This window comes from Falco peregrinus, chromosome 2, assembly GCF_023634155.1.
Source record: "Falco peregrinus isolate bFalPer1 chromosome 2, bFalPer1.pri, whole genome shotgun sequence".
NCBI lineage: Eukaryota > Metazoa > Chordata > Aves > Falconiformes > Falconidae > Falco > Falco peregrinus.
Genome location: NC_073722.1, coordinates 14524125 through 14536722, shown reverse-complemented (window position 1 = coordinate 14536722; position 12598 = coordinate 14524125). Strand labels below are relative to the sequence as shown.

The 12598-nt window shown below is 40.7% G+C and overlaps 1 protein-coding gene across 7 annotated transcripts in view; it reads left to right on the top strand.

Annotated features, from left to right (window-relative positions):
* SLC10A7 (solute carrier family 10 member 7) overlaps positions 1 to 12598 on the top strand; it is a 154986-nt gene that overhangs the window by 116610 nt on the left and 25778 nt on the right. For all 7 annotated transcript variants that reach the window (XR_008745640.1, XM_055795023.1, XM_055795019.1 and 4 more), the window contains one exon: positions 9497 to 9662. Coding sequence is in view for 6 of the 7 variants with exons in the window: in XM_055795023.1 (XP_055650998.1) it covers positions 9497 to 9662 (166 nt within the window). In the remaining variant the exon portion in view is untranslated. The remainder of the gene's footprint in view (positions 1 to 9496; positions 9663 to 12598) is intronic.

Here is a 12598-nt window from a genome sequence, read left to right as displayed (position 1 = left end):
TGGAAGAGAGGAAATGCTAAGGATAGCTACAGATCAGAAATGCCGGGGTAGTTTATGTTGATTGTCTTGATTAGGTAGAACCATACAAAGGTAAACCAACCTGCCCAGATAGGAGGAAGAGAAACCATTTTTGAAGGGGGAATATAAAAAAATAATGTGCAGTAATTGGGGGAAAACAATAAGCAAGAAAAGAACTGACACCAAGAGGTAACAGTAATAAGTCTGCTTGCCCTTCATCCAGAAGTGGTGTGGATCTGTTCCGATTAAATGGGAAGTTTTGCATTTAGTTCATAGACTCATGACTAACTGTTGCACAACATGCAGCACAGCAAGGTAACATTGCTTTGTGAATCACAAGTTGCTCACTTTGGGGTTATAGATGTGTTAAGAGATAATGGTCCACAATTAAGAATGATGGTTTCAGCACTTCTATCATTTCATTCCCACAGTGTCAATTCCTTTCCATGCAAAATCATACTGTTCAGCAGAAAACTCAGTGGAAGAATGCTTGGTAGGGTTACCTGGTAGCAAAAAGCTTGACTGGGAAAAAAATGGACTTGGAACCTGCCTGCTTGGAGGATTGCTTCCCTTCAGCCTTCCTAACTCAGTTGTGAATAGCAGAGGCTTTGTGCTGGATCCACATCAGTGTAAAACAGAGAAGGCAGCTTAAAGGAAGCATTCTCCAAGGGCTTTATTTTCCTTTAAAAAAAAATCTCGCCTCTGGGAAAACCTGTGTTGCCTAAATGCTCATTTCCTGAGCAGGCTGCCAGAGCTGGTTGTTTGAGGAGCCCCTGGGACATAAGCAAAGCAGATGAGAAGGTGCTTTTAGATTTGTTTTGTTTGGGTGTGGGGTTTTTTTGTTTGCTTTATGGCAAAATGTATCAAGAGTTTTGGTTGCTTGGCTGACTTGTCAGAATTCTTAATGATGATTGGGAGAAAGAAGGCACAATAGTGTAATTGATGCTTATTTTCTACTGTTTCTTGAACAATTATTTCAGTGTGGCAAGACTGCCATTGACGAGTCACGCTTTTCTAGCCACTGACAATGAAACGTGTAAGGGGTTGCAGGTACAGGCTCTGCTCAGGTGGTGCCTGCCATTTGGTAGGTAAAGAAAGAACGGTTAAAGGAGGAGGAAGATCCTATGTTATCAGAAAGGCTCCGAGTCTTGCACATAGCAGTTGCTGATAAATGGTCTTCAATAAAGAGAACTGCTGTGCTGTGTTCTTTGTCAGGGATGTGCAGGTTGTCTAAACCTAAAAAAGTGTTGTGACCTGCATCCTCTGTGTCTGCAGATGTATTTTGCTAATTGACAGTATGATGTTACTCAAGTCAGTACTGGTAATATAATATCTGATTTACTGCTGGTCAAATATAATTTGTATTTATAGAGTAACGAATAAGACCTCTCTGACAAGAGATCTTGAAAAGAGAAATAATCCATAGTATTTTATAAAGATCTAAAGTTCTACAAACCTTGAAGATCTGTAGTGTGTAAGAGCTGGGTATTTGTGCACCACTCTTGTATCCCTCTAAGGGGAATTTGAGAATACTTGTTATACTATAAACTTGGTGATAGTTATTTCATGGAAAAGCTTTTGAATTTACTCTGGAAGCTTGAAGTTCTGATGATTTTTTTTTTCCTGGGTAGCAGAGTTCTGATGCAGATTACTGTTCCTGAGCTGTTGTGATTTTGCTAAAATAATTGTTTCCTTGTCTGTAGATGTTGGTAATACTTTTAGCCAGTAAAATGTAAGGTGTTGAGAGCTGTCTAAGTGGTTTCTTCACGACTGGTTGTGAGATTTGGCTGAAGACTGTCATTTCTTTGCTTATTTTTTTCTTCTGAAGTGACAGACAACAGGAACAGTGAAAACCACTGCAATATTTCCTTTCCCCTTTTTGCAGACTTTTTCCATTCCCTACACCTAAATGCTTATGACAGACTTTTATTTTATGTTTTATATTAAAGAGCGATTTATGATTAAATGTTAATGAAATAGAATTTTCACTGTGCTTTCATTATATTCTACTAGTTTGAACATTTTTCAAAGCAGCACACCAAAACCCACTGTTTTCTATGAATAAATAATAAAAAGCTTGTCTGTACATTATCATTCATGCATTCTCTAGTTGCCCCATTGGTAATTTGTCTGCCAGCGTAAAGTGGGCACTTCACATTAAACAGACCTTAACTAAAGCTAAAATTAATGTTATGATTCTAAGTAGTTCTTCTTCCCAAATCTATGAAATGAAGCCAGTTGTACAGAAATCCTCGCTGAATCTAGTCACACACAAAAAAATCATGATGTCCTACAGGTAAAGGATTTTAAGTGCCTTCTGCATTGGTGCCCAAAATGTTCCAGAGGAATCCTATCAGTGTTTGGGAGGTGTGCATATAAACACAACTCTAAAAGGGTGCTATGTTGCAATACAAGTTATCAGTGAAATTGAAACTAAAAAGCTTAGCAATGTATTTATTTTTAAAAGAATTATAAAGAATAAGAAATTGAAAGGGGAAGGCAGTTGCTTCAGAGTAGAAGGTACTGTTCACTTAAGCCTAATGTTTGTTTATAGTGGGTGGATGGGGGAAACAATAGTTAAAGAAACTGTTATAAAAAGGGAACAGTGTCAAATCCTTTTGTTCTTGTAACTTAAATCCACATGGAAGTAGCCCTACTTTCCCTTCAAAGTCCAGTGGAGCTGCGGGGAGGAGGCATGGTACCCTGGGAGATAAGCACTTCTAGAAGCTTGTTACAGAAAACTGAGATGGCAGATAAACAGCCTTCAGATCACAGTTCTGTCCCTTCTGATGCTTAACTCAAACAGGGAGCAGAACCTAGTTTCCACAGAAATAGAAAATATGGCGAAACCATGTACTGCTGCTACAGGCTCTCTTTACATTTTTGACGTTGCGCCTGTTTGTAAGCTTTTAAAGCAATAGTTGTAAATTACCCCAAAATGTGAAAGTTAATTTTGAAAATGGCCTTGTCTGGGTTTTATAAAGCTTGCTTTGAAAAGGTGTAGATGTGTCAAGAGCTGTCTCTTGGGAGTATACTGACTGACATAATGGAGTAAGATAGCTTTTTTTGGGTGGTGGTGGGGTGGTGGTAAGCTGAGGAAAGGAAACGGCACTTGTAAAAAAGACTTTTTCCCAGATGGCAAAAATGTTTTTTGTTCCATCCCATCATTGTGCACTCCATAGAATAAGGATAGATTTGACATTTGTTGATGTCCCAGAAGGTATAGAAGGGTGGGTGAACCAGTACAAAGTTTGGGACTTTATAGCAGCATATAGGAACAGGTGAGAATGTGTGCCTTCACACAGGTACAGTCCCTATAAAATTACCAGGACAGGGGTCTGGCTGAAGTTATAAGCTCCGCTTTGGAAAAGGATCTATGCATTTGAATTGTGATGCAGACCTTGGGTATATGGAGGGTGGTTATGCTATAGAAATCTGTGAAGGATTTACCATCTTATTTATGTCATTTCTGCAACCTGCATGATCTCCCTTCCATTCTAGCATCTGATGTTTTTTCTACTGGTCTTCACAGTCGCTGTCATCTTAGTGTACTTTTTCCCAATTTTTTTCCCTTTTGTGTCTTCCAACCTTCACTGAAGTAGTTCCAAATACTCCATGCAGTCTTCTTTCTTGGTTTACCATCATCATGTAAGAAGAGATATTGGAAAGTTACTGAACTCTTGCAAATACCTAGCCTGACTGAAAGCTTTTCAAGAGAAAATTTTGCATTGCAGAGTTCATTGCAAAGGTCTGTTGATGTAAGTAGTAATAATCTTAGTTAAGAATTAGTTAGGAATCTTACCTTAAATTAAATAAGGTAACTGCTGCATTTAGATATAGTAATAATCCATCATAACTTCAGCTTGTTGCCTTGTATGTTTCAACATAAGGAAAAAGTCACTTGTGTTACTGTGTGGAAATGGTAAAGCCCCGGGTGTTTTTCCCAGGTATTTAGAAGTACCTACCAATACATAATAAACAAGAGGAGCAGAAGTGCAGTAAAACATTGTACTTTCTGTTAAAGATTAAATCACTCCAAAAGAGTTGATAGAATAAGGAAAACTATTTTGTGTGATGATGTAAATACCAAGAGATACTCTTGTGTGTATAATGGAAACAGAAAAAGTGACTTCGGAACCATCTCCACTGGGTTTGTTTTGTTTTTTTTCATTTAATGGATTTTTTTTTTAAACGCTGAAGATCTAGATAATTTTTAAAAGATGTACTGCATTACAAATGTCAGAAATTATTCTATTCCATATAGATGGTGGGGGAGCTCCTTGCTATGTTTAATTCAATTAATAATGAACATTAATGAATTACATTGTTTATTGCATCTTTTTGTCTTGTATGTCCAGCACTTGAACAGTCATATGGAAACAACCTAGTTGTATTTTACTGACAAATTTCTCTGGGTATACAGTGACAGTGTGACTGTTACGAAGGTATGATTAGATAAGTGAATTGTTTTTCAGTAATAGATCTTCTGTTATTTTCATGTATGACCTTCTAACAGGTGAGCATTATTTACCTGTTTTGCTGGAGTAGCAGATTGTGTTTCTTTGTACAGGGGATGTTAGGTGAATTAAGCATCTAAGCAGTAAGTCCATTTGCTTAGGGAGGCTGGTGTTTAGACAGGGAGGTTATGGCAGGATACGGAGCAGTCTGGAGGAAAAACACTGGATGTAACCATTCTGGTAGAAGAATGAAATGGAAATGGGGACACTACAGTTAATTCATGTGTAATTACATTGCTTTGTTTTTAAAAATTAAATCCTGGGCAAGAGGAAAGTTTGAGCCTCAAATTGTATTTTGAAGGAAATTTGAGCTGATGCTTTTCCAAAAACCTTTGGAGATTACCAGGGCATAGTCAACAGGAGGTATTTGCCTTCTGGACATGTTTATTTCTTGTATCATGTAACTTTTCTATGAGTTTATCAGCATTTTTCATTATGCAGGCTATTCATAAAATATCACCTACTTTTCGAGTCTTCTGTCCACTAACCATAGTTGGAGGGAAGGAATCACAAAAGACTTTACAGTTTATTGTACCTGATGAGATCGCTACCGCAGGCCCAGAGGCCCTGAGGCCCTCCTCACAGAATTACATCTGCAGGAGTCTCTGCAGGGGTATGGGCTGCAAGGCCTTTGTACCTTGAGATTCGTACCTTAAAAATTGTGCATGCATTTTCTGCAACATGGTAGCATCTTGGAGCATTTCCCCTGTAAAGTAAGTTTTAAAATGCTGTTATGTTTCACATAATGATTATTCTTGCAATATCTCGGTCTCCCTCTCCCTGTCCACACACACACACATACATCTGATGTTGTTTTTAACTGCATTTTTTGATGCGAGGAATTCCCTTTCACTGTGGAATTACTGCATCTGAAGGTACTCCCCTGCGGTGGGCTGACCCTGGTGGGGCGCCAGGTGCCCACCGAAGCCATGCTGTCACTGCCCTCCTCAGGGGAAGGAGAAGACGTTTTGGAAGGCTCTGGGTTGAGGTAAGGACAGGGAGAGATTATCCACTAATTACTGTCATGGGCAAACCAGACTCAACTTGGGGAAATTAGTTTTAATTAATTACCAATCAAATCAGTGTAGGATAACGAGAAATAAAAACCTTCCCCTCACACCTCCCTTCTTCCTGGGTTTACCTTCCCTCCCGATTGTCTCTCTCCCCACGCCCCCCACCCCCCCAGCAGCGCAGGGGAACAGGGGTCACCTCAGCCCCCCACACGCTGTCCCTGCCGCCCCCCTCCCCCACAGGGGACCCCTCACACCCTGCCCTGCCCCAGCCGGGACCCCCGGCAGGCAGCCCCCCACCAGCCTCTCCGACTGCCCCTTCCCCGGGGCTGCAGCCGCTCACAGGCTGCCGGGGGGGATCTGCCCCCGCCACCCCCCCGCGGGCTGAGGGGCACAGCCTGCCCCGCCAGGGGCTGCACTGGGGGCTGCGGGAGGATCTGCTCCGGGCCTGGAGCCCCCCGGCCTCCTGCACCCACCTGGGGGGCTGCAGAGTTGCTGCTCATATAGTCTCACTCCTCTCTCCAGCTGCAACTTTCCCCCTCTTAAATACGTTATCCCAGGGGCGCTACCACTGTCACTGATGGGACCCGCTGCTGGCCAAGGCTAAGCCCATCTCTGAGCCGCCTGGCATCGGCTCCATCAGACATGGGGGAAGCTTCCAGCAGCTTCTCACAGAAGCCAGCTCTGTAGCCCACCTACTACCAAAACCTTGCCATGCGAAACCCAGTACATCCCCTTTTTGCTCTTTTCCATCAGCATGCCCATTTGATGCATGTGTTTTGGATGTTGGTCAGTCACACTTCTGCCCCAGGCTGGAAGTTCATCCTTTCACTCTGGAAGTTCATCCTTTCACAGGAGTTTCAGTTCAGAGGTTTTCTCAACTGCTTGTTTGTTTGCTGCTTGTCCCTCCCTTGTGCCCCGTTCTACTGGCATGTGCTTCAAAATACTGGACTTCGTTATTTCAGCTGAGGGCTGGCACGGTGGTTTGGAGCCCAAGTCTGGTGTCCTTCGTACAGGCCATAACACATAAAAATGATTGTATTAGCTTTTGCTGTGTTTGCAGACAAATGAATCTTAATATCTCTGCCCAGGCTCCAAAGCACCTATGAGATTCTTTATGTAATCATTTACACCTGCGTTGCTCATGGCTTTTCAACCTCTATTAGACTTCCCATCAGAGTGCTGGCGCCACAGAACAGCAAGATTCACTGGCTGGCTGGTTCTGTACTTTATTGGGTGTTGTCTTCACTGTATTTGTGGGATTTATTGTTACTTCACTACAAATCTTCACAATTTTAGTTTTAAGTTCTGTGTTAACCCTGAAAAGTTACAGAATTGGGTTAAGAATTAAAAGGCTTTCAAAGCATCCTTGTCCTGAAGGAGATCTGCAGGGCATGAATAAGTAACAAATGGATTGTTTTTCAGCCAAAATGAATCAGCTGACGTGACCTTCCTTGTGAAAAATCTAGCTGAGTCTTTAGAGATGCCTGTAGGGGGTCATACTTCTCCCCTCTTACGTTATGCAAGAATTTAGATTACCTTGAATCAGTGATCGTAGGCTGATTCAGCCTCTGAAACTGTAGATCTCCTTGAACCTTGTGAGAAGATCAAAATGTATGGGATTCTACGAGAGGATGTATTTTGTCTGTGTTTTTACAGTGTACGTTTAGTATGATGCTGGGTTGATCAGATGATTTCCTGAAGCCACAATTTAGTTCTTCAGGGTCCAACTATGTCATTTTTAAAAAAGTACAATGTGCAGTAAGAAGCCATACTGGTATTTATGATGGTTGATTCACAATAATTCCAGACTAGATAGAGGTGGATATTTAAAGAAGATACCAGCCAATTGAGGATTTTGAGGAAATACTGCTTGCAGTTACATTTTAAACTCTCTTTTCTTTCTTTTATATGTCAGGCCTTGATAAAGTTGTTATTATCATGTATGTTATAATTATACCTTGTACAGACACAAGGTTATAGTTTTGTAATAAATACCTCCTGTATAAATTGTACTGTAGCATAGTTAACTGTCACTTTTCTTTTTCCACATCTCATTACTTGCAATATAAATCTTCTGGAATGACCATAAATAAATAGGTGGTCTTCAGTAGCTTTTTTTTTCCGCCAGTGTGACCTTAATTTAGGGGATATGGGATTTTTTAAAAACTTCCTTAAAACCCACGCACCTTAGAGGTGAAAGACTTCACTTTTTACTTCTGATAATTACAAAGTCCCAAATCTGCTCAGATTAGACAGATCCGGTCTTCCTCTTGATGTCTTTCACACTGGACACTAAGGGTCTTCACTGAAGTTTTCTTGTCTGTCTTCATCAATAGTCTTATTCCTACCCGGTGGCTTATAAGGAGGTGGCTGAAGGAGCTCCATGGAATGCTCTTTCAGAACTTTGGCTGTATATTCTGAGTTGTTGTTTTAACATCTGGCAAGCGTGAAATTTTAAAGTTGTGTGTTTTCACTGGAGTGTTGAGCATTCCCTTACATGGTTTCCTGTAAATCTGTTGTTTTTTCGTAAGTGGGAAACTTAGAAGTGCTGAGAGGTAAGTGCTGGTCTTCAGCCTGCTTAGCTTTGCGTGAACCCTGTGTGCCAGATTTTTAGTATGTGTCCTGCCATGTGATCTTTGAAGTCTGTATGCTGGTGGTGACTGGGATAGCTGCTTCCAGGACTTCCCTATTGAGAGACTTGCAAACAAGCTGGGAAGGCAGTGGGGAAAACTTGACAGCTGTGAAGTCAATCCCGCAGGTTTGGCAGTGTGTGTGTGAAAAGGTCATATGGTAGCATTGATGATGATGCTTTGATATCGATCTTGAATACCTCTAAATAAAAATACTGTATTATTAAACCAGTAATGGTGATGTTTATTAATGGTACTGCTATGGGGAGGTAACAAGACAACTTTAGAGCCCTCTGGTAGAAATGTTTCAGGTTCTTGTGCTATTATTCCTGAAAGAGCATGGTTACAGAGAACATCAGGAAGTCTCAGGAGAAATTAAGCAAGATAATGTGATTGCTGAAAAATTAACACAAGTCACAGCTGTATGATAAAAGCTTTAAAAAGTTTTTTCAAACCATATAAAGTAAAGAGAGAAACTAAAAGCGACTCCCCAGGCAGGGCTGAAATAGATGCATTGTATCTGCCGAGGCTTAGTCCTGTAGTATTTGGCATAATTTGAAGTTGAAGTTGCTTTAAAATTTATAGTTGTTTCTAAAAAATTCTTGAAAAACAACTTTAGATTCTGTTTCCTGAAAGTGCAAATGTTCCGCTAAGTACAGTAGGTTTCCTTGTTCTCATGTGTTAATTCTGGTATTCTAAAAGCGTGCAAATGGCATTTGTCTTTGGATTTACAAAAACTCTAGATATTCAGAGTCTGAATTATTTAAACTCCCACAACACATGCACTTTTGCTTTTCAAGCTTGAGTTATAATTTAATTAAAAACTTCTGGTGCATCGCTAGCTATTTAAATATTAAAATGTTCCATGGATCACTTTCGATTATCTGCCGTCGTGAAATTCCTGAAGATGTCAGATTTTTAAGATTCCCAAAGTTGCACTTGGAATTGTCTGTTGATGCAAAGGGGACTGTGATAATTACATACATCCATTAGTATCAGCAGAGGAGATAAACTTTGGGGAGGCTTAATGGGCATGTCTCAGTGACAGCTAGCAAAGAACATTTGGCATGATTAAGGATGGATTTGAATGTACTTGAAAATATACTCTCATTATGGACGCCCAGTGGAAGTTGCACTACAAATGTTAAATTCCCCAGAAGAAGAGTTGTGTGGCAGGGAAGCTTTGAAATCCACTGTGGCCGTCATCCAAATTACTCTCTTCTCTTTGTGTCTTTCCGCTGTCAGATTCACTTTGTGATGCCCAACTTGGCTCCCTGCATCTTTGAAAAGAGGCAACCTGTTGGTTTCTGTGTTTCAGATTGTCCGAAGATACATCAAGGACTGGCTTGAAAGGAAGAAGCCTCCATTTGGCACTATCAGCAGCTGTGTGCTCCTGATGATCATCTACACAACATTCTGTGATACTTTCGCCAATCCAAATATTGACCTTGATAAATTTAGCTTGATTTTAATAGTGTTCATAAGTAAGTTCAGCCTTAAAGCACCTCTTTTATCTGTTTCAGGTGTGTAATGAGTTATATGTGCTGGAAAGGGTGGGGCTGCGGGGAAACTGGTATGGGGCTAGAGTTTGTACTTTTAATGCATCTAGTAAACCAGATTACCAGACTTTGTAGGGGCTAGATGCTTTTAGGGGATTGAGTAAGCATTTAGAGGGGGATGAAGGATGAACCCCGCTATTCAGGTGTGCCCGGGATTGCTCAGTGGTCCTCCCTTTCTAAAGGGGCATGGTATTACTTTCCAAGTGTTTACGATTCTGGTTTGGCTTCTTAGTTATTAAACAACTATAAATGCTCAGATGTTGCATTCCAAACAGAAAGGAAAGATTTGGGTTTGAGCTGTTATTCAAAACATGGTTATAACTTTTGAATAGTTCTTCCTTACCGTATAATAAACCTAGAAGCTAGCTGGGAGTTTGAGTACATTGATATATTTCTGTGGATAAACACATTTATTGCAGAGTTTGTTTTAGAAGCACTCTAGTCATTCAGCCTTAAATAACATACACATGAGAGTAGACAGGTGGTATCCTTGCCATCAGTTAAAAACACACTTGCAGATCACTCACTACCTCCCAGGGAAAGGCAGTGGTATACAGGCACTGTCTGCTCTCCCAGCAGGGAATTCCTGTCTTGCTTCAGGGTTTCCAGATACAGGAGTTTCACTTTGCTTGGGGGGAGAGGTAACTACACATCTCATACCCTTCAAAACTGTTAGATTTTAAGGAATCAATACATCACCTACTTTGAAATATGTGTATGCGCACATATTTCTGTCTAATAAAAATAATGTATCTTCTATAAATCCAGCCTCTGCTAAAGTGAGTAGGAAATTTGCCCCTGCCCTTTGTGGGTCAGTTCTTACTCTATCCTAATTATGGCAGGGTTTTTTTTATTATGAAACGCTATACATGTGTGAAATACCACATGGGATTATAAATGGTACTGTATAAATACTGTATTCTGAAAGGAAAGATGGAAGCCATGCTAAGGAGGGCTTCTTTTCCAAATGGAGGAAATACTTCTTTGCATAGGCACCTGAGAAAGACCACATCCCAGATGCACTTAAATCACTACAGAGTTGTCAGCAAGAGAGAGCGATATGGAAATTTTAAACTCTGACTTAACATGCAGAGAAACTCAGAATAAAGTAATTTTGCTAATGTGCTGATGGCTACTTCGAAAAAACAAAGTTTTTTTTTCAGTTTAAAAGGCATGTTTTTCCTTGAACAGTTGGTGTAGAGTGGTTGCTTCCATTGCCTTTCTTGTCCGTCCTTTTATTCCTCTACAAGGCAACTCTGCATTTGTGCCATGTGTAATTATATATGCCACTTGCAGGGCAACACACTGAAATTCATTATATATATGTTTTCACTGCCAGTGTGCATAACTGGAGTGTCTTAGTAAGAATATTAACAAAAGCATTGAAACTGCTTGGAACATATCAGAGATTTGTTTTTTTCTAAAATATTTATAAAACAAAAAAACAAGTAACTTGGGGAGACGGATATGCACATTGTGTTCTAGAAAAAGTTTCTGTATTGCTATTGGATGTGTGTGTTGTGTTATACCAGGATGTGAAATAAGCACGAGGAGTTTGAGATGAAACTGCATTTATTATTCTGCTGATTAATGTTTTTATGTAATTTTTATGTTAATATTCTAGCCACAGCAAAATACGCACAGGGGATAATTGGTAGCAACGCATGCTTATTGCTTTACAGAATTATATGTATTAAGGGATCTTTTGGTTTTTTCTGTGCATATTAAATTAATGTACTTAGTTGCAGAAATAATGTAATTCAGGAACAATGGATTGCTTCCTTGGTTTGTGAAGGAAGGATTAAGTGCATGCTGAGGTGACATTTATACATCCTAGGAAATGTGTGTAAGAGAATGGAAAATGTCACTGGTAATAGCTAATATCCCTGCCACTTCCCCCAGTTGTAAACTGGGGTCGAAATCAAATGTATTGTCTTGGCTTGCACTGCCCTATGGGACACATTAGCCTTATTGCATTCACAAGTTTTGCAAGGAAAGGGAGGAGGATCCACCTCAGATTCTGCTGCAGGTAAAAGCCTTTCCCTTATAACCCACAAATACCCAGAAAAGGTTTGTGCAGGTCACAAGAGTTTCTTCTCCAGCTCTGTGGGGAGTTCCTGCACTCCGGCATGACGCTCAGTCTCTGCAGTCCCAGCAGCTACTCATGGCACAGGGGGAAGCTGCCTGCTTCTCCCCACGTCTCCCCAGACCAAGGGTGGGCTCGGAACATCCCACAGCCTCTGTGGGTGTCAGGAGGGCTGGCAGAGAGGAGAGCTCCCCTCAGGATGCTCAGGGAAGCCAAAGCTGACTGAGCTGGAACGAAAGCTGCTTTGTCTGATGTACACTGCCCAGTTCAGTAATCAGCCTTTGTCTCAGAGGGAATTAAAATATCTGTGATGATCTTCTCTTAATAGTGTTCATTCATCAGGAGAGTAATATACCCAGTGTGTGAGAATATTTATTGTGATCCTGCTTACACATTGTACTTTCCGTTGTTAAATAGAAAGGGGCTAAATTTAAATATTTGGCAACCAGAGCATGTCTGAGAGGTTTTATGCTGTCAACCCGATAAGCAAAACTAGTGCAGAGAGATGTGGAGCATGCAGTAGGGAAATGTCCTGCCATTCACTGTGCCAAGAAATACTTGATTCGGAAGAGTTACCTTGGGAAGAACTTTTGTGTAGCCACGATATGATCTCTGGCTTTCTTGGTTGCAGTAATACGTATTGTTCTTCCAGACAGTGTTTAAAGTTTGTCTGTCATTGGGTTTCTCCAGACAGACTTGGTCCAGTCTAGCTTCTGACCTGTTGTGTGGGGGCAAAAGGCACGTACACAGCAATTGCAGAGATGTAAGTGATCTT